The following is a 21337-nucleotide window of genomic DNA, read 5'->3' on the forward strand; positions in this document are numbered from 1 at the left end:
TGTGCATTATCATGTTTCTCCCTTAATTTCTTGAGGTAAATGTATTATTTCCTAGATTAGAAATCTCAGGTTTTCTAATGAAGGTGAGTGCCTGGCCCAGCCGTGAGTCAGGGGTTGGGATCCCACCTCCTAACAGTACCCTGAAGTGCTTCCCAGAGGCCCTCTGCACCTCCGCCCGCCTCTTGCACACCTCAGGTTTACCAGGGGGCTGTTGCATCTTCCCATCTGGTGCTCCTGGGAGGGAGGCCCAGAAGCCACACAGCCAGGCAGGGTCAGGGCCTTGCTGGGACCTAGGCCTTCAGCATCAGGGCCCCTGCCATGCCATCACTTGCCCTGGAGATAGACCAGGCCTCTGCATTTGGCCCTCCAAGGCCACACACTGGGAAGGCTTTAGGAGTTGGTACAGGTTAAGGTTTGAACCCTAAGCCAGGCTGGGATCCAGGAAACCAGGAAGGAAGGAGATTGGTCAGACTGGCAGGAAGATTCAGTGACCCACAGGGCCAATGAATGGACTAACCCACCCCTGTTCGGGGAGAGTCACACACAGCCCATGGGGAGCAACCTCAAGAGTCTGAGTCATGGCGTGATGTGGGAGTCTCAGGCTGTGCACAGAGGGGCCAAGCTTCATCATCACCCACCCTCGATCCCCTGGCGGGGCTAACTCCCCAGCTTGTGGATGTTCGTGGGGCTGGGAAGGGCAGATGCCTCCACCAAGGAGGGTGTCCACTGGTAAACCAACAATCCAGGCTGCCTCAAATCCTTGTGAGAATGCTCCCTAAGTAAACATAGCCAATGGTGGGTCCTGGGTTCAGGGAAGGTGAGCTTGAAGCCACACTCTTAGAAAGAGGATGACACTTGCTGGGGGGTTAAGGCTGGGTCTGCCCGACTCCAGAGCCTATGCTCTTAGGCAGGCCTCCAGGCCTCCTCTCCGCCGTGGAAGGAGGGAGGCTGATATGGCAGAGCAGACCTGAAAGCTCTGGCCGCCATGGAGCCTCCTCGCCAGGCCCATGGGCATCTGGGCGGTCTCTGACCTCAGCCTGAAGCAGATCCTCCCAACCTCTCTGTACGTGCCCCTCCCCCGCCCCCACTGTCTCTGCCCAGAAGCGGTGCTGGTTTCAGGAGCCTCCTCTTGTCATCCCCAGCTGGAGACCTGGGCTGGGAGCCTCTGGTCTTGGCCCCATCCCAGCTGGGGAACTCTCTTTTAGGCAGACAGCCTGGCCCTGACTCTCTGCTGGCTGAGCCTCACACGGGGAGGCGGCCACAGAAGGGCAGCGGGTGGCTCAGGGGACTGTGCACCTACTGTCTCCTGCCTGCCGACTGTCCCGGGTGCTGTGGGGGCACAGGCCCCACCTCCCGAGCCTCTGTTCCTGGGTGTGTGTGCAGGAGGTAATTAACAGAGAAGTAAGCTGTGCAACATGTCAGGAGGTGCTAAGTGTCAGGAGGGAAGACTCAGGCTATCAGGAGAGGGAGGCCGGCTGGGGCCGCTGTTTGATATTAGGTGGCTGGTGAAGGTGCGTGGAGCAGGGCAACATTCGAAGGAGACTGAGGGCAGTGAGGGGATGAGCCTCTGTGGTCCAGCCAAAGGACGGGTGGGTGCAGAGGCCACGCCCACCGTGGAGGAGGAGCCAGGCCTGCAGGCGCTGGACAGGCGTCGGGGAGAGGCTGAGCACGGGGCAGGGCGGGGCAGGCAGCAAGCAGTGAGGCTGCAGCGGGTGACGGAGGTGAGGGCACAGCGCGCAGGCCCGAGGTCAGTGTGAGCGCCTGCGCTTTCACCCTGGAAGGCTCTGACCAGAAGGGCGCTTTGCCAGTCACACCTTTAGTGGGGACCTGGGTCTGGGGAAAAATGACCCTCCCAAACTATGGAACTAATCACCTCTTACAGCCCTGGCTGGCATGTGCTTGGGTTTCTGGGCTTCCAGAACCCGCCTCAGAGCCATCGTTCAGAAGGGAGAGGGAGTGCCGGCTGTGTTCAAAGACCCACAACAGAGGGAGACCTTGGCTGGATGGTGTGCCCTCACCCTGAGCCCTGGAGCCTCCCAGCAACGTGAGAGGCAGGCTGGCCTGCCCCCCATGGCTGGGCGGGGACATGTGGTGACTGGGCTCTGGGCCTTGGGGAGCCGCTCACACTGTCTAGGGTGTGAGAGAGTGTGTGTGTGTAAGAAGGGTGTGTGAGGTGTGTGTGTGGTGTGTGTGTGTATGTGTGGTGTGTATGTCTAGGGTGTGAGAGTGTGTGTGAGTGACGTGTGTGTGTGGTGTGTATGTCTAGGGTGTGAGAGTGTGTGTGTGAGTGAGGTGTGTGTGTGGTGTGTATGACTAGGGTGTGAGTGTGTATGTGAGGTGTGTGTGTGTGTAAGGTGTGTGGGGTGTGTGTGTGGGGGGGTGTGTCTGTGTGTGAGGTGTGTGTGTGTGTGGTGTGTATGTCTAGGGTGTGAGAGTGTGTGTGTGTGTGTGTGAGTGAGGTGTGTGTGTGGTGTGTATGTCTAGGGTGTGAGTGTGTGTGTGTGAAATCTATGTGTGTGTGAGGTGTGTGTGTGTGAGGTGTATGTGCATGAGTGTGTGTGGGCTGTGTGTGTGCGGGGTATGTGTGTGAGGTGTATGTGACTGTGTGTGGTGTATATGTCGGGTGTGAGAGTGTGTGTGTGTGAGGTGAGTGTGAGGGTGTGTGGTGTGTATGTCTAGGGTGTGAGAATGTGTGTGTGAGGTGTATGTGAGAATGTGTGTGTGTGAGGTGTATGTGAGAATGTGTGTGTGTGAGAGGTGTGTGTGTGTGTGACATGTGTGTGAGAATGTGTGTGTGTGTGAGGTGTATGTGAGAATGTGTGTGTGAAAGGTGTGTGCGTGTGTGATGTGTGTGAGAATGTGTGTGTGTGAGAGGTGTGTGCGTGTGTGATGTGTGTGAGAATGTGTGTGTGTGAGAGGTGTGTGTGTGTGAGGTGTGTGTGAGAATGTATGTGTGAGAGGGGTGTGTGTGTGTGTGTGTGAGAGGTGTGTATGTCACCAAGAGTTGTGCCAGGCGACAGCTCTGTTAGGCCTCTCTCTCCCTTTGTCACAACAAATCTACTTTGAGCTGTTTTACCTTTCAGGCCCCAGATTCTGTCAGAAGACGAGAGCTAGCAACTAAAACTACAACAGCAAAGCAACCCGGGACCAGAAAGTTCGAGGGCCTTCGGAACCTGCCTGTGGGCCCCCCGCCCTCCGCAGAGCCCTGTCCCAGAGAGTGGAGGACCGTCTCCTCAGCTCACCTGGGGGAGTTGACAAGTACTCACTCAAGTCTCTCACTTCAATTTATCAAGGTAACCACCAGAGGAACTAAAAATAACCCTGTAACTAGCCAAACACTGGGGGTGGAAGTGGAGAAGGGTTAAGGAAGGAAGCAAGGATGGAAGGGGGGAGGGGAGCTAAATTCCTCAGCTTTCACAGCTGCAGTCATTAAACACCATTGAGAGCTGGCGGGTCAGGTTTTCTGGACATCGCTGGGACAAATAAACAGAGATAGTTAACCGTGGGAGGGGGCAGGCCTGGGAGGAGGAGACCACTATGAACTTTATACCTTTCCATACTGTTAAAAAAAAATTTTTTTTTTTTTGCAATGGACTGATATTATGACTAGTTAAGTGGCAATCATTTAAGTGGGGGGCATGATTTGATGTCCTGAGGTGCCCCTGAGGGTAGTGGGGGGATGGGAAGGGTCTGGACTGAGGCTGAGCAGGGGGCAGGGAGTGGGAGAGGAAGGGGGCCCCTCTCCAGGCCTGACTGGCTGGGGGTTGGGGGGACACCTGGGTTGAGATCTATGATTTGAGTGCACAGAGAGAGGCGTGGACTTGAGCCTCTGGGCTCACATCCCTGCCACCAAGTGTCCTGGGGGCTCATCAGGGACTGGGGCCTGGGTCACTACCACCTGGGACTCACAGGACACACGCGCCTGCCCCCGGGACAATCGAGGTGTGTAGAGCGGGGAAGACAAGTCCCTGGTTTACCAGTTGTCCTCACGGTCAGTGGCCACGTCCCAGTGTCTGTTAGTGAAGGCTGCCTTCTCGGCACCAGCCTCCTCATCAGCACCATGGAGACCAGCGTTTCTTACTCTCGGTGCTACTGACACTGTGGGTGTGGTATTTCTTTGCTGTGGAGGCTGCACGATGTATCTCTAGGAAGTCAGCAGCATCCTTGGCCTCTACCCACCAGATGCTGGTACCACTACCCTCGTCAGGACAACTGAAAACCTCTCCAGACATTGCCGGTGTGTCCTGGGGGGGCGAAGGGGCCCTGGCTAAGAGGAGGCTGAGCAGATCAATGTCGGAGCACGTGTGTCCTAATGCAGTGGGGTTTAAGCCCAGAGGTGCCCACTGAAAACCTGGGCACGAGTCTGTAAATGTGGGTGTGTTTCCTGAAAGCTGGAACGCAATTCCAGTGTCTTCAAACAGAGCACGCATCTCTGACCACTGAGGACCATTCCCTGGAGCCCCTGATCCAGGGGCCACGGACATGTAAACCTCCAGACGCCTGGAGTGACTAGGCTGCAGTGGGCAGTCATGTGACTGACCCCACGGTCACAGGAAGGGCCACCCCTCTGCCCTCCCCTGTCTTACCCACCCACTGTCTCTGGCTTTCAGTGCTTCACCCCCCCCCTTCCCTGCCCTGGGGGTCGCTCCCTCCCCTCTGTCCTCTACTTCTCCTTATTAGTTGTAATGCAGTATTAAAACGTATGCCTGACTATTTATTTCACTTTTCTGATGGGTTACATTTTCCTTATTTTTAAAGACAGAGGAATGGAAAGCTTATTATTTTCTCAAAATGAAAACCATGTAAGTTATTTTCTGCCTATGTTACCCTTGATTTGTACTTAAATGGGGTCAAGGATTCTCCAGGAGGAAAAAAAAGGTTGCTTCACTAAAAACCTTCCTTCTGGTGGGGCCCGGCCCACTCCAGGGCAGGCGGGTGATGGCCCTGGCTCTCTGGGAGCCCTGCTGGTGGCTATCTCTCATGCCCCCCACTCCCCTGGCCTCCTTCTCATCCTGGGGGGGCAGGGGATGGGCAGGAGGTGATGCCCCTTCCTTCCTGACACACAACGCAAAGTATCTCACAGCGGTTTCAACCTCAGCCCAGGACGCCTCCTTGCCCCACAGCCCCCGCCCCCAGACCCTTCCACACCACATCGCTGCCCCACTGGTGGCCTCCCGCCTGCCCAGGACACTCACTATTTGGCAGAGTCGTTGAGCTGATACTCCCGGGACCTGTTGAAGCACTCCTGGATCCCCGAGTCGCCCCAGAGTCGCATCATGGCAGAGAGCAGCTCTGGAGAGAAGGGCTCCGTGTCTTCCATCCGACTCACCACGTCACACACCATCTTGGCGTCGGCCTATGAGGAGACGAGGACATGGACAGAGTCTTTTATTTGTGGGCACAACAATGATCACTGGTCGGTGACCCCACTCTTGAGTCCTTTGAACCCCGCCACCCTCCAAGAGAGCAAAGAGAGACAGACATCCCCCACCCCCGCAGGCCATGGCTCACGGCTCAGGAAGTGAGCAGGAGGTGGAAATCTGCAGGTGGCCTTTGGGGTGGGAGAGACATGAAGGAAGGGGGCAAGGTCAGCACCTGGGAGGCGCACAGCGGACAAATATTCTCTGCCAAGGTGCTACTGAGCATGCTAAGTTGCTTCAGTCGTCTCTGACTCTGTGTGACCCCATGGACTGCAGCCTGCCAGGCTTCTGTGTCCATGGGTCTCTACCAAGGTATGTGGGGGCAAAGCCTTCCGTGGAAACTTTCAGAATCGAGCTGTCCAGCTTAGTATCTATCCACGCGTCAGGGCCTGTCCAATGCAGCAGGTCAACGTGAAGGTGCAGGCACTGTGTCCCCTCCTGCCTGCCTGCCCTGGGAAGGAAGCTGTAACTGGCCTGGAGGCCAGCAGGCCAGCAGGCCACGCCCATGATGCCAGCCCAGACCCAGCTCCCTAGGGTCAGCGTCCCACAGACCCCAGCCCTCGGATTCCCAGGTCTCCCACCAGGAGAGCCTGAGTCCCGGCCCCTCTCCAGCACCCGAGCCTCTCCTGCGGGCAGCCAGCGGAAAGCTGGCCCTGGGACCCCGGTGCTGAGTGCCTCAGGCAGGCCGTGACTCAGGCAGGGAGGCAGGGGTGGGTGCGCAAGGGTGGAGCCTCCACCTGGGGCTAAAAACAGGCCTGTGAGTCAGGCCCACACGCTGATGCTGCTCCCTGTGCCGGCGTGACCTCGGGAAGGCTCATCCATGTGAGGAATGACAGGGAGAAACCTGGCCAGGTTCCCAAACTTCTTCCTTTGGACCCCACTGTCAAGGTTTCTGCCTGGCCTGATCGGAGAGAAGGGAGTCGGGACCAGAGGGTGGTGGGCAGGGCCAGACTTCCTGCTGGGGGAGACACCCTCCCACCTAGAGCCGTGTTATGCCTCAGCCAGGCCATTAGAGGGCGTGGTTTAGAACCCTGGGCCTTGCAGAGCCACTTGGTGCTCCTCTGTCTGATGTGGAATCCTGGGAACCACACTCCAGTGGGATGCGGTGCACGGTTTGGGGAAGGCCGGCCTGGAGCTGTCCTCCTGGCTCCTTCCCATCACCGAGGTGTGGCGGTGGTGGGGGTCTTGTGCTGGCGACACCTCTCAATTGGCCCTTGCTCTGTCTCTCTCCAGTCTCCCCAGCTCAGCGCATGGCACCACCATCGGCCCAACCACTAAGATTCAAGTCACCCACTTCCTATCGCCATATCCACTTCTCCCCATCTCCTCCGGGTCACCCCTGAGTCCAAGCCACTCCCTGTCTTTTCCTGGCTGTCCCTGGCCCCCCTCCCAAGGGTTCCTTGCCTGTCTCTTGCTTCTCTTCAGTTTGTCTTCCACACCACAGTCAGCAGGGAGGCTGTAGAAAAAGAACTCCCCATTTTTCAACTGGGGACACTGATATCCAACTTAAAGATGGCATCTCCTCGTTTTGCTTGTGGCAAAGATGTGACCATGTGACCAGTTCTACCTATGGAGAAGTCGCCCCAAGTACAGTGAGGTCTTTGGAAAAGGCTTTGTAAAGGGAAGGTGCACCCCTTCCTCTCACTTCCTCCTTCCTGAAACCTGTGATGGCTGGAGCTCTAGCAGCCGTCATGGATCACGAAGATACGGCCTATACCTGAGGGACAGCGGGCTTGCGATCTAAAAACAGTCAGGTCCTTGACAACTTTGTGGACACCATAACTTCTGGATTTTTTTTAAAAACACTTAAATTTCTATCTCATTTAAATCACTGTTTTCTAGGTCTCAGATATTCACAGTCAAACCTAATTCTAATGGATACAGTAACTCTCTCTGTTTAAACTCTCATTAGCTTCCCATTATCCCTAAATTCCAAACTCCTTACCGTGGCCTCCAAGGCCCCGGCCTGGCTGCTCTCTGTTCTGCCCTCCTCCCACCTTTCCCCTCTCCTGGTCCTCTAAGCACACAGCCTTTCCTCTGTTCCCAGGTAGTCAGGGTCATCTTACCTCAGGGGGCTCCACCCAGCCAGACCATCCTTCCCCTGGCTCTGCCCTTCTCCATCTTAAGTCACTTCCTCAGGGAAGCCCCCCTCTACGTCCCCAGGTAAAGTCTGCCCCCACGGTGCATCAACCACACCACACGTCACAGCTGGTGTTGCGTGTGCCTGTCCCTCGGCTTTCTGATTATTCGGGGCACCCCCATCTCACAATGCTCTGTACACAGTCGGTGCTCTGCGGTATTTGTGAGATGAACGGGTCCTCGGCATTTTACTATCAGGCATGACCCCAGTTTCTCACTCCACCCTCTCTCTCCCAAGTCTTCTCATCTCGTCCGTCTCAACAACAGTGTGCCTAGTTCAACCACAGCAGCAGCTCTGCCAGGGAGCCATCCTGTTTAACAGATGAGACTGAGGCTCAAGGTCACATGCTACTAAGTGGGAGAGCCTGGACCCAGGGTTAACCCCTACTGTGCTCCAGGAGACAGCCCTGGACTTGCATCTCAGACACTGGTGTCCAGCCCAGCCCCTCACCCCCACCACCGTGGGCAAAGGTGTGGGCAATGGGTAGGAAAGAAGGAAGCGTGAGGGTGGCGGGAAGGAGGGGTCATGCCAAAGCACCTGGAGGACTGCGGTGGCTGCCAGGCCTGGCCAGCCCTGTGGGGGTCAAGCTAACAAGCAATTAATAGAGCCAGAGGGGGCCCCTTGTCCCTTTGTCTTCCTGCCTTGAGGGCCCTGGGGGTTGGGGCTCACACTGGGCCTGACCTGCCTGTCCCCGGGTCCCCTCCTGGGCCAGTGGGGGGCACATTTTCCCACACCTTGCTCTCAGCTACAGCCCCCACGCACTGCCCCTCTCACTGGTCAGAGCATGCCCAGCTGTCCTGGCAGCGGGGGGTGTGACACAGCAGACGCATGGGCCGGGGCAGCCCCACCCGTGCAGATTTGCTCACGGAGGATGCTGGGGCGAGCTTCTGTAGAAAACACACCCCGTGGTCCCGCTGGTGGCAGCCACCAGCTTCCAGGTGGCTGCGGAGGGCCCAGTCCCTCTGATCTGCATCCTTTTCTGCCGGACGGCTGCCTCCTCCACCGGTGGGGCTTCCAGTCCCTCCTTTTCTGGCAACAGAGCCTCTGCTCCCCTGAAGGGGAGCACTCCTCCCCAGCCTGAGCAGTCTGGGTGGGGTGGCCCCTGTCCCATGGTCTCGGCGTGGACACACAGTCTGGGCCTGGCCAATCCATCCCTCTGCCCTTAGTGAACAGTTCCGGGTGGACAAAGAATCCAAATTTGTCAAGTGAGACTAACTTGACCAGCCCCAGGACACCTGCATAACTTATCAGGAGAGACCCTCCAAGGAAGGGCCCACCTGAATGTGGAGCCATCCCTGAGGAAAGCAGGGCTAAAAGAAGGAGGCACCCCAAGTCCCAGTGACACATCAACACCTGGATCCAGCTGTACCTGCAGCCACACACATCTCTGGCTTTCCAGTCACCTCCATCAATCAATCCTCTGACTCTTTCTTAACCTGGTTGAGGATGTGTTTTTGTGTGGTTGGTTTACTTCTGCACAACAGCCTCAAAGAGTGCTACACTTCCTGGTGTGTTGAGGCCAGTACCAGGCTCACGTCCTCCAGGCAGACCCCTCCCGTTACTGCAGTCCACACAGTTCCTCTGGCATCTGACTCCCTTCCCCTCTTCCTGTATGGACCACGCCCTGGGCACATGCACAGGCCCACGTGCTGTGCTATTTCCTGTGGGGGGAGCACCAAGACGTGTTGGGGGCACTGGCCACGTCCCAGGGGCTGTCTGCTGGGCTCCTGGAGACACTTCTACACGGGAGCTGAGGGAGGCTGTCCACTGACGCCGTGCCCAGCGGTCCCTGTGTGGTGGGCTGAGTGCAGGACATTCGTCATGGTGGGTGCTGTCACACGCCGCAGGCCCAGGCCAATTATTGCCACTGCCACAGACAGCTCTCAAGTGTCTAACATGCCCCTGTGGGGCGCCACTTCCACTGAGGGTCACAGTCGGGGAGCTGTCTGCCGGCCCAGGGCCAGGGACGCAGCGGTGACGGAGCGGGCCCTTCTCTCCTCCACGGCCCCCAGGGGCGGAGGGGCGGAGGGCGCTCCCAGTGCGTGTGCGAGACGTCGCGTTTCCTCAGACACACAAGCCCGTGGCGTGGGTCCAGCAGGTACAAAGTGCCCAGTGTGCCCGGCCCTCCACGGCCGCCGCTGTCCGCCTGCTGGGGCTGCCCATGCCCCCCCGACCCCCAACAAGTCTTCCTCCTTTTCCCACAGCCCCCCAGGTCACTCCTGCCCTGGGCTTCTAGTTTATTCCGTGTGGACTTTGGAGGGCTCAGGCCACAGGCTCAAGGCTCCATCCACAACTGGGCTCCTGGCTTGAGTAGGGTCTTAACCTCTCTGAGGCTCAGCGTCCTCCCCTGAAAACCAGGCTGGCAGCCTCATCACTTTCTCCACAGGGCTCCCTCTTGTCGTGGGAGCAGACAGAGGATGCTAGCACAGGACGGCCTGAGGGCGGGCCGGGCTGTGCCCCACCTCCCCAGCCACCCAGGAGATTAGGAGGCCAACCTGCCCGCCCCCGGGATGCCTGGAGGGTGGGGTCATGGGAAGGGGTGAGACATTGAGGAACGCGTGTCTGGGACCCTGTGTTTCTGACTGTGAACTGCAGGCAAGATGCCGTTCTGATGGGTTTTGGATCGGGAGGCTCGGGCACAGGAGTGGCTGTAACTAACTCTCAGGGCCACCTGCAGGATTCTCACCAGGTCAGTGATTTAAAATCAGCATCAACATTTCTTTTTATCAGAGCCGGTATAAGCTTTCTGGCTAAATGATATCTTAATGTTCACACATGAATGTTGACATATACATGCCCTTAAGCTGCCCTAGGTGGAGGTGAGATATTTTTGGAAAGCCCCACAATGGTGGAGATGTCCCTGTGGACACCCCATCCATAAGCAGGTAGAGCAAGGGGTGGGGAGGGAGAGGAAGCAGCGCCTGGAGACAGGGGGCACCTCCAGCATTTGAGGGGGCTGGGGAGCTCTGCCAGGGTGCCTCCCAGAAGTAGGCTTGCCCTGGGTCAGTGCTGGGGAGCAGGTTTTCTGGGGAGGTGATGAGGGCAGCTGCCCTCCTGAACTGGCAGCACACAGGGGACCCCCCCCCCCCCCTGCAGCAGACAGGCCAGGCCCCCTGCACCAAGAGGACATGGGCTCCTGGGGACTGGCCCTAAGTGTACTTGGGAAGCAGCGCCCACAATGCGGGGGCCAGATGGTGGGGCTGCCCATTGGTGTCCATGGCTGAGGGGCTCTCTTTCCTGAAAGCCATCTCCATACTACAAGGAGGGCTGGGGGCTCCCATGGCCCTGCCCATCTCCCACTTCCTGGACCACAAGAGAGCCCCCTGCACCCACTTCTCTTGCCTAGTATCTCCTGTCCACCCTTCTCAGAGATGTGGCTGGTCACATCAGGGGTGAATATGGGGTGAGTGGTGACCAAGGGAAGCGGGAATCAGCCTGGCTGAGCCACTAGCAACCAATACCACACACACCTGCTCACACGCCAGGCACTGCAGGGCCTTGCAAGTCCTCGCCACTGCCGCCCACCCTCCGCCCACCGTGGACGCATCCTCTGAAACTGGGTCAGCCGAGTGCATGATAAACACTTGGGTCTGCAAAACTCCTCCCCTCTCTTCTGAGCAAATGGGCTTAGAGCTAAAGTATGTAAAAGAGTCTTTCCCTCTCAAGAGACAAAATGCAAAGGATATGGGGGAAAGCGAATAGGGATTTTCAGTCAGGTGACCCAGGTTCAATCCTGGCTCTGCTGCTTTTTAGACGTGTGACCTTGGACAGACCACTTAACCTCCCCGAGCCTCTGCTCTTTTTAGTTCCCACCTCACGGGGATGTTTGCGCAGATGAAAGGCTAAATCGATGCCACACAGCTCTGCAACATAAAGAGCCCTGCAAATGTTAGTTATTATAAGCAAAGATGAGGTCTCTGAGACACAAACAACAAGCTGACATAAAATTAGCCCGCTTTGTACAAGACTTCTCAGGCAAGCAGGATAATCTTGATAACAATAATCATAGTAATTATAATAATAACCCCTTCCGTTTGAGGAGCTGCTTTGGATCTTTCAGAGTTTTCCTCCTCTAATCTTTCAGGCCAAGTGAAGTGTGAGAGCGTGCATGTGTACACGCACGCACACATACACACACACAGTCCTCGGGTTGCAAAGGAAGTCGCCATCCTGCTGTCCTGCCACGTGCATTGCAGTAGCTTCAGCTCCCGCCAGGGGGCAGGAGTGCACAGGCCAACAGGAGACGCAGGGCTGCTGCACAAGCCCAGCCCAAGAGACCAGGCAGGGCAGGGCCAGGCGGGCGGCGTGGTTGCCGACTCTGTTCCTCAAGTGAAAGGGGCTGAGAGACCCCTGCTGCTGGAGGCCCAGCCTGTGCGCTGCAAGGTCAGCAGGTGGAGAATGGCAGGGGGCACCTTGCCAGGCACTTTGCACATGTCATCCAGATCTGAGCATCTCAGGAGACGCTGTGGTCCTGGTCTCTCCCTCGCTGCTGCCGCTGGGGTAAGGGAGAGAGGGGCACACTCCCTCACCCCTGCTTCCCTGGCCCTGGGCTGGCAGACGGCTCCCGAGCTGTGACTCTCAGGGGACATGGTCCCCCCACAGGTACTTTAGACATTCGTGAAGGGTGTTTTTTGTTGGTGGCAAAACCTGGGGCACTATAGGCAATTAGCAGTTGGGGGCTGGGCATGCATGGGGCTCTTTCTTTGGTTGGATTTAGCAAAGGCCTGTACCTGGAGCACGCTGTCAGGCACAGACAGGGTCTTTAGGGGAGCTGGAAGACCCCACAGGTCTACCATTTGTCTCAGTGAAGGGAACCTTCCTGTCTCCCTGGAAAGATCCAAGAGCAGAACCAGGGATTTGCTGCTGTTTCTAATCTCGCTTCCTTTCAGCTGTCCCCATCCCTTCTCCAGCCATCCATCCACACATCCCACGGCCCCATCCAGGGTACCTATCTCCCCAACGTCATGCATCCACCCACCCATGACATCATCGCCCATCAGCCACCCTGTTCATCTATCAACTCACTTCCATACCCACCCAGTCACCCCCTCGCCTCCTGTCTATCCTTCCATAGCGTCTGTCCATCCCTTCATTCTTCACGTGTGCAACCTCTTCATTCCTTTCACTCCTCTTTGATCTGTGTAGCCACCCACCCACGTTCATCCACCCAGTCACCCCCTTATCCACTGTATACCCACTAACCCAGTGGGGTCCCCGCCTTAGGAAGTTTCATGTTCACCAGAAAGAGAAATCTTTAGGCATAGGGAGAGACGGCCTGCCTCTCCCCAGCCCCCAACACATCAGGGGAGAACTTCCCCCGTGACAGCCCCTCGCTCTGTCCCAAGGCCTGGTCTTTGTCAGGGGCCCAGGGCCTTGTAAAGGAAGACTCTCCCAAGTCCTCCAGCTGGGTCCACCGGGATGTATTTGTCCTAAGCCCCTCTTAGAGCTTTCTCTGTTTGGGGCCCAGGCTGCCTCCGAAGGGGTGGAGAGAAGATTGGGTTTTCTAAAGAACCTCACTTGTTATTTTTTTTTAATCAATCTTTTAAAAATTTTTACTTATTTATTTTTGGCTGTGCTGGGTCTTCACTGCTGTGTGTGGGCTTCTCATTGTTGCTGAGCGTGGGTTCTACAGCATGCGGGCTCATTAGTTGTGGGGTCCATAAGCTTAGCTGCCCTGAAGCATGTGGACTAGGGATCAAACCCACGTCCCCTGCATTGGCAGGCGGATTCTTAACCACTGGGCCACTAGGTAAGTCCCAAGAATCTCACTTTCTGAAGGATCACACCCTTTTCAGTCTCAAAACCCTTAGATCTTCCAATTGTTTATAGAAGCAGCTTTTCCCGCTGGTTTACTATGTATCTTCAAGAACCAGGGGGTGTGGGGGTGGAGTGGGGGTGGGGGTGACTTTGACCTGAATTCCAGCTCTCACACACCTAAAAGTTTCCACTCAGAAGCCGTGTGGCAGCCCTTGTAACTGGTGTGGTTTCCCACCCCTGGCCCTGGCCCAAGCTCAGCAGGACCAGTGCTACAGCAGTGCATGTCTGCTCAGCAGGCTGGCCGAGCCCAGGACTGGGTGCTGGCGACACGGCGGACAGCAGGGGCTGGAAACTGCCTCCCCGCTCCCCGCCCCGAGCCTGCTGTCGGTGGGGGCACAGACACATCAACCAAGCTCTGGAGTCAGGGAGGCTCCTCCAAGGAGGCAGCCACTTAGGGAGGGCCACGCAAGGGCACACTGCTGCTGGCAGGGGAGGCGAGAGGGGTCCGTCTGGAAGACAGGCCGTCTGGGTCGGCTGTGCCTACAAGGCAGGCACGGTTCAGAGACTGGCCTTCTCTGAGGGGGGAATTAAAGGGGGACCTGAGGGCCTTGCCAGGGGGCATCAGACACCCCTTGGGCCATCAACAGGGCCTGTGGACAATGGTGGGCTCAGAGTCCACGCAGCCCTCAGACAAGAAATGAAGAACAGCAACCAAGCCCACACACAGACGGAGCCCAGCATGAACTGTGGACCTCCCACCCCCAGGGGAGAGGCTAGGGGCAGCCGATGCTAACACTCCCCGAGGGTGGGGCCAGGGACATTTTCAGGCCCCCAGTCCTCTTGCCAGCTTTGCGGTTCTTAGGTGAAGCTGCTGTGTGTGTCTCCTAAAGCCACCCTGGCAGAGGTTTGGGGTGAGACTGGCGGGTATGGGGCAGGGTGACTCTGAGGCCAGTGTAGATGGGGGAGGGGGCAGCAGGGACTGCAGAGGTGATGGCCAGCCAGAGCACAGGGGGGTGTCCTGGGTGGGTGGCTGGCACAGCCAGGGGGTGTAGGATGGCGGCTGTCCTAGGTGCTCAGGGGTGGTGGTGTGGTTATGTCACCAAGGCTTCTGATCACCTCAGATCCCGAGGATGGAGTGGGGATGCACGCTTGTCCAAGACCCTAATTACCACATCACCTGGTGCCACTTTCTCCTGGTGCCCTTCTCCCCTGGGTGGGTCCAGACCTGCAGTCTATGTTCCTGTGTGGCTCTTCTAAACGGGGGCCAGGGGTTGGGGGCGCGTGGAGGACAGCTGAAACACCAAGCAGGCTCTATTCAGGCCAAAGTAAACCTTAAGGTGAGTGGGGCAGACATTTCCACATCCTCGCCCTCTGCCTCCTTTCTCCTAAGCTCAATGTTCTAAGACAGGAGAAAAGAACTAAAATTGGATAGGCTAAGTTTCTAAGAAACGAACAAGGGCAGAATGAAATTACCCACACAGAGAGCTCAGTCAAAGGGAAAGACAAGTGATAATGGCCGAGCTCGGCTCTTCAGAACACACAGTGACGATGCTGAGCAGTTTAATTAGAGCCGCCTCGGCTGTGAGATATTAACACACAATTATGGAAGAGAAAAGACGGAAGCTGGAGCAGTGTGCACATGGCAGGGTGACGGGAGGCCAGGGGGTCGTGGGGACAGCGAGTGTGGTGGATGGTTCCTCTCCTCAGGCTTATTTGCTGACATCCCCTTCTCTTTCCTTGTCTCCTCACTGGCGACCTCAGTTCCCGCACCATCCATTAAAGTGATGAGATGACGTTTTTGCTTGACAAGGAGCATGTCACCTGCCTTCAGGACCTGAGGGACAGAGCCCAGGGCAGTGGACCAGGGGTCCATGCTCTGACCCTGGACAGGTCTCATCTGTTTTCGGAGCCTCTGTCTTCAAAGGAACAAGGACAGGGTTGGCTGGATCAGTGCTTCTCACACCCCTGGGGGTCTCTGAGGGGTCCCTAAGATCAAAACTGTTTTCCTAACTCTTTGACGATGTTACTGGCCTCTCCAATGGTATTAATGCCGGAACTGATGAGAGACAAAACGGCACCCTTCAGCAGGAAGCAGGGGCACCAAACTATACGAACTGCCATTCTCTTCTTTGCCACCGTGCAGTCACAGTAAAACCAATGCTTGTTTTCCAAGACATTTAAGAATGTCCACGGGAGCTCCCTGGTGGGCCAATGGGTTAAGACTGTGCTTCCAATGCAGGGTATGTGGGTTTGACCCCTCGTCAGAGAACAAAGATCCCACATGCCCCCAGGGTAACTGAGCTTGTGTTCTGCAATTAGTTCCTGTGCTCTGGGGCCTTCTCATCACAACTGGAGAGGTGCCCACATGCCGCAACTAAGACCTGATACCGCCCAAAATAGACAAGTATTAAGGAACAAAGACTGTCCCTGAGGAAGCGGTCAAAATTGTGAATCACAAGCTCTACTGTGGCACACACGTCTTTTTCATATTCTCTGATGAAACGGGGAGGGTCTTGCAAATTGCAGGTGATGTTTCTCTGGAGGGAAGGCACGTGCAAGGCTGCCCTGCCAGCCAAAATGGTTCCTTTCTTTCACAAGACACCACTTTAACTTGAAAGAATGGCCGGCAGACAAATATAGGTAATTCAGACTTGGTCTCTGGAAGACAGTTTCTAAAATATCAAGCTAGCCTATCGCTTCAAGGAAAACACCTAACAAATTTGCTACCAAACTGAAAAAAATTCCAGCTTCCAAGGGAAGAACCAGAGTTTTGGAAAGCTTACATTTAACACCATAAGTTTGACAGCTTTCCAACACCTGAAGACTTTTCTGGTAAGACAGACACTGATGTTAACAAATGCGAGTTTTTTATTTTCTCTGTTGCAAAGCATCACTGTTTGGAAGATGTGCATAATTCTGAACCACTGTTTTCCAAATGATCAAAATTATGTCAAAAATCTGGCATGGTGACCCATTCAAAGAGCAAAGTAAACCAATGGATTTTTTAAAAAGACTTAATTGAGAGGAGGGTACAGCGATTTCCCATATAACCCTAGAGCCTCCCCCATTACCGACATCACTCACCAGAATGGTATACTTAAAAAAAAAAAAAGATGAACCTATCCCAACATATTATAATCACCCAGAGCCTGTTGTTAACCTTTGGTTTCACTCTTGTTGCTACTGAGTCACTAAGTCGTGCCTGACTCTTTGCAACCCCATGGAGTGCAGCACGCCAGGCTTCCCTGTCCTTCACTATCTCCCGAAGTTTGCTCCGACTCACATTCCATGGGTGTAGACAAATGCATAATGACATGTATCTGTAAGTACCATGATCTGTGGTATCATACAGTGTATTTTCACTGCCCTAAAAATCCTTTGTGCTCTACTTATTCATCTGTCCCTCCCCAGCCCCTGCCAGCCACTGATCTTTTTACTGTCTGATGGATCCATTTCAGATTAAGTTCTTCCCCTTAGTGACATGCTTTTCAGGTTCTTCCACGTCTTTTCAAGACTCGGTCGTTCATTTCCTTTTAGTGTTGAATAATATTTCATTGTCTGTACCCCAGTTTACTTATCCATTCACCTACTGAAGGACCTTTTGGTTGCTTCCAAGTTTTGGCAATTTATCAATAAAGCTGCTGTAAACATCTATGTGCAGACTTTCTGCACAGACATAAGCTTTCAAATCTTTTGGGTAAATATAAAGAGACATGATGGCTGGATTGTATGGTAGGAGTACGTTTAGTTTTGTCAGAAACCACCAAGATCTTCCAGCATGGCTGGACCACCAGCAAGGCCGGAGAGTTGCTGCTGTGTTGCGTCCTCACCAGCATCGGATATGGTCAGTGTTCCAGGTTTCAGTCATTCATGTGTGTGGTGGTGTCTCCCTCTTGCTTTAGTTTGCATTTCTCTGATAACAGATGATGTGGAGTACCTTTCCATATGCTTATTGGCTATCCATAGACCTTCTTTGGTGAGCTGTCTGTTAAGGTTTTGGGCTTATCTTAAAATCAGATTGTTTGCTTTCTTGTTGAATTTTTAGAGTTCTTTGTATACTTTGGATAAAAGCTCTTTATTGAACATACATATATATTTTTTGAGGGGGGGGCAAATATTTTGTCCCAGTCCAAGGCTTGTCTTCTTATACTCTTGACTTTTGCGGAATAGTTTTTAATTTTTATGAAGTCATGGACTGTGCCTTTGGTGCTGTATGTAGTCATCATCACACCCGAGGCCATCGAGGTTGCCTCCTATATTATCTTCTAGGACTTTCATACTTCCACACCTGCTGCCATCACCTGCTCTGCCCTGCCCTGCCCTGCTGCTAAGGGGCTGGAGCTCCCTGGGGGCCCGGCTGGTGCCCACCCTGGGGACTGGCATCAGCCTGCTGATGCTGCAGTGTTTACATGAGGCAGGAGGGATGGCGACAGGTGTAAAAAACATGGGTGACAAATAGGCGGGTCAACCAAAACACAGCAAGGCAGGGCGGTGCCTGCGGCTGTGCCCCAGCAGAGGTTCCAGGGGCCACCCTGGGTGGGCAGGAGGGGGAGGGCACAGCGAGGCCAGGCTGGCTGCCAGCTCCCTCATGCCCAGCACTAACCACGAGTGCAGGGTCGGGGGAGGCTGGGGGCTGAGTGAAGCCCCCCCGCCAGGGGGCGGTATCTGTCTCTCACGTGAAGTTGGCCCCCAGCGAGTTGCTCAGCCCAGGGTCTCCACCTTGGCAGCCTCCTCTGAGGCGGGGATCAGGGCGGGAGGCCTCCCCTCTCCACGTAGCCCCGGCCAGTCTCACCACCTGATGTGGACAGCAGGGCGTCATGGGCACCACAATGCGGGGTGGGACAAGGCTGCACAGACCTGGGCGCGGCGGGGTGGTCAGGTGCCTACTGGGCAGTGTCCGGGCCCCAGCTCGACCCGATGCTGAGAAGCAGCAGCACGGGGCTCCCTGAGTGAGAGGGGCAGCCACGGTGCCCACACCCCCAGGGCCTGGCCTCACGCTCTGAACCGTCAGGGTGCCAAAGCGGGTGCCAAAAGCGCCACCCAGGCTCAGGTTTCTGTCTCTCTCCCCTCTCACCCGTTTCCATGCCCTGCTCCCCCAGCCCTGGCCAGGGTAGAGGCCCATCCACACGGCGCCTTCCTTGGGATCAGAAAAAGGAAGTTTTCCCCAGGCCTCACGGCTCAGTGATGGAGAAGAAAATGGCAATCCACTCCAGTACTCTTGCCTGGAGAATCCCATGGACAGAGGAGACTGGCAGGCTACAGTCCCTGGGGTCACGGAAAGTTGGACACGACTAAGTGACTAACACACATGGCTCAGTGAGAAGGTGGGCTGCGTTCTGGCCCTCCTGTGGCCCCTGGGTTTGGGATTCTCCTGTGGCCACAGCCTGCCTCCTATCTGAGCAGGAGTCCGTGGAGGGTGAAGGTGCAGTGTGCCGCTCCTGGACCTGGCCCCTCAGGTGCATGTGCTCCTCCTGCCCTGAATGCAGAGGATGACAAAGTCTTGGGGGGAACAGAGCCCTAAGACGGAAGATTCAGTGTCATGAATACCATGCGGAGAGCCATGCACCCACTGAGAGCAGCTGCCTAGACTATTAGATGAGCAAGACATAGCCTGTTGCATTTGAAGCACGAAGCCCTTGAGGCATACTTATTGCAGCAGCTAGTGGTACCCTGACCAATACGCCCTCCAGTGTTCTTCCTCTCCTGGTTGTTGCTCCCTCTGTGACTTCTGACCTCTGTTCAGCCCTCGGTTATGAATTACCTGGTACTGTCCCTCTTTTATTGCTTCAGTGAGCAAGACACTGCCCTCTCCACGAGACTGAAGTGACAAAAAGTCAAGGTGTGAGTTGCTCAGTGTTAGTCGTGTCCAACTGAGATAAAAATCAATGTTTGTCCATCATGTGAGCTCAAATGTGTCCACTCACTGGGAAGGGCCGTCCCACAGTGCCCAGCATAAAATGGGCACACAGCCAGTGTGACCTCAGGACACGGGGCAAAAGAAGCAGGCCTGGGTGGGGAGGCCGGCTCCAGGCCCTGGGCGGGGAGGCTGGGTGCAGCTCACTTCACTTGCAGTTCTGCCGGCTGGGACCCTCCTCCCACCGTCAGGGCCTCGCCGGCAGGTCCCATGAAGCCTGGAGAGCCACCCTAAGATTTGCCAGGTGTGTACGCTGCTTGCTGGTGGGCAGCACAGGACTCGGGGCGGGCCACAGGCTCCAGCTTCCACCAGCTGTAGGCCTCCTGTTTCCTTCTTTGTCCCTGCCTCCCTCCTTGGTTCCCTGGTTTTGGCTTCCAACGGGAATGAGCTCCCTGGCGGTCCCAGCTTCTAAGAAGCATGTGGTATATTCTCGGGGGACAGGAGGGGCATCTTTGCCTTCCTGGCCTTGGGTGGGGAGGTGGCAGTAGCGAGTCTGCCCCCTCTGCCCTGTCTTACCACCGTTAGCAGCCCACTTGAGGCTTCACCTTTGTTAAGAGATGATCACCTCAAACAGCCTGGATACAGAGGCAGAAGAACCAGGGGCTCTGGCCCAGTAAGGAGCTCTGTTGTCATGGTGACTTCTGGTCTCCTAGCTGCCAACGTTCTCTTGGAAGGGAGCAGGGAGCAGAAGGTACATGCCCAACCCCCAGGCTGGCAGAGAGGACAGAAGGAAGGAGGGAGGGCATCCACCTTGCTCACCTGTCTCCAGTAGCCCCGTGGCTGAGTGGGCACTTGCCCTCTAGTGAGGTGGGCTGTCCTCTCTGCCTGCCTGTGGGGACGCTAGAAGGACCCAGTCGCCGGGACCACTGAATCCACACCCAGGACCGCCCCCTCTCAGGTCTCTGGGACCCCACCCAGCCTCCACATGAACTTCAGACAAACCCAGAAAGGGAAGTCACAGTGCCGTGCATCCCACATCAGACCTGACCTGCAGAAAAGGTGGGGACGGACATCTGGTCTTCTCAGGCCATTTCTGTGGACTCTTCATCCTCATCCCACCCGCACCCCCATCCACGCCCTCTCTGGGGCCTTCTCCCTTCACCTTCCCCCCCGAACTCACACGCTGGCCTTGCTCTGACCCTGCTCCCCCTCAGGCCACTGTCCTCACCTTCCTGCTTCCTCCGTCTGCCCCACCGCCTCTGTCTCCTCTCCCGCCAGCGCGCTCAGAGCCTCCCCATCGCCTGCCCTCTGCTCACTTCTCTTCTCCCGGGGCTCTGGGCCCTGTGGATGCTGCTTCCTGGGCAGTGAGCTCCCCTGCCTCCCTTGTGGGCTCCTGTCCGTCCGCCGGACACTTAAGTTCTTCAGTCCTCAAAACCCGTCTTGCTCTCACAAGTCACCTTCTTGGTGGGCCAGATAGCACCAGACCCTCTTCTGTGCAGGCTCTCTGGGTGTGACCCGGGGTTCACCAGCTCCTCGACTTCATTCAGCACATTCCTGGCCAGTCCAGCCCTCGCCCCAACTCCTGGTTTCCCATCTCACTGCCTCCATCATGGCCTTCCTTCCCATCTTGGGCTCAAGATGCCTGCTGTACCGGCAAATGATCACTGTCGTTTACTTAATTTTTAAAAGTGACATTAAATAAACTCATTTAAAAAAACCAGCTTATCCTATGAAAGAGATGTCGTACATATACATGATATAATATTATTCAGCCATTAAAAGAATGAAATAATGCCATTTGTAGCAACCTGGATGAACCTAGAGAGATGATCGTACTTAGTGAAGTAAATCAGAGAAAGATAAATATCACATGATATCACTTATATGTAGAATCTAAAGTATGAAACAAATGAAATTATTTACAAAACAGAAATAGAGTGATAGACATAGAAAACAAATATATGGTTATCAAAGGGGGTGTGGGGGCGGGATAAGTTAGCAGTTTGGGATTAAAACATACACAATTCTATATATAAAATAGTATCCAACAAGGACCTACTGTATAGAACAGGGAACTACACTCAACATCTTGTAATAATCTATAATGGAAAAGAATATTAAAAAAATATATATATATATATAGGACTTCTCTGGTGGTCCAGTGGT

The 21337-nt window shown here is 55.4% G+C and overlaps 1 protein-coding gene and 1 long non-coding RNA gene across 3 annotated transcripts in view; one reads left to right on the forward strand and one right to left on the reverse strand.

Annotated features, from left to right (window-relative positions):
* Positions 1 to 21337, reverse strand: part of GNAO1 (G protein subunit alpha o1) — a 176513-nt gene that overhangs the window by 21536 nt on the left and 133640 nt on the right. For both annotated transcript variants that reach the window (XM_061138544.1, XM_061138543.1), the window contains exon 4: positions 5196 to 5356. In XM_061138544.1, the coding sequence (XP_060994527.1) occupies positions 5196 to 5356 (161 nt within the window). The remainder of the gene's footprint in view (positions 1 to 5195; positions 5357 to 21337) is intronic.
* LOC133053995 (uncharacterized) lies at positions 11862 to 16969 on the forward strand. The gene is made up of 2 exons (XR_009692363.1): positions 11862 to 12162; positions 15079 to 16969. It is a non-coding gene; the product is annotated as an uncharacterized LOC133053995 (long non-coding RNA).

The sequence above is a fragment of the Dama dama genome, chromosome 4 (assembly GCF_033118175.1).
Source record: "Dama dama isolate Ldn47 chromosome 4, ASM3311817v1, whole genome shotgun sequence".
Lineage (NCBI taxonomy): Eukaryota > Metazoa > Chordata > Mammalia > Artiodactyla > Cervidae > Dama > Dama dama.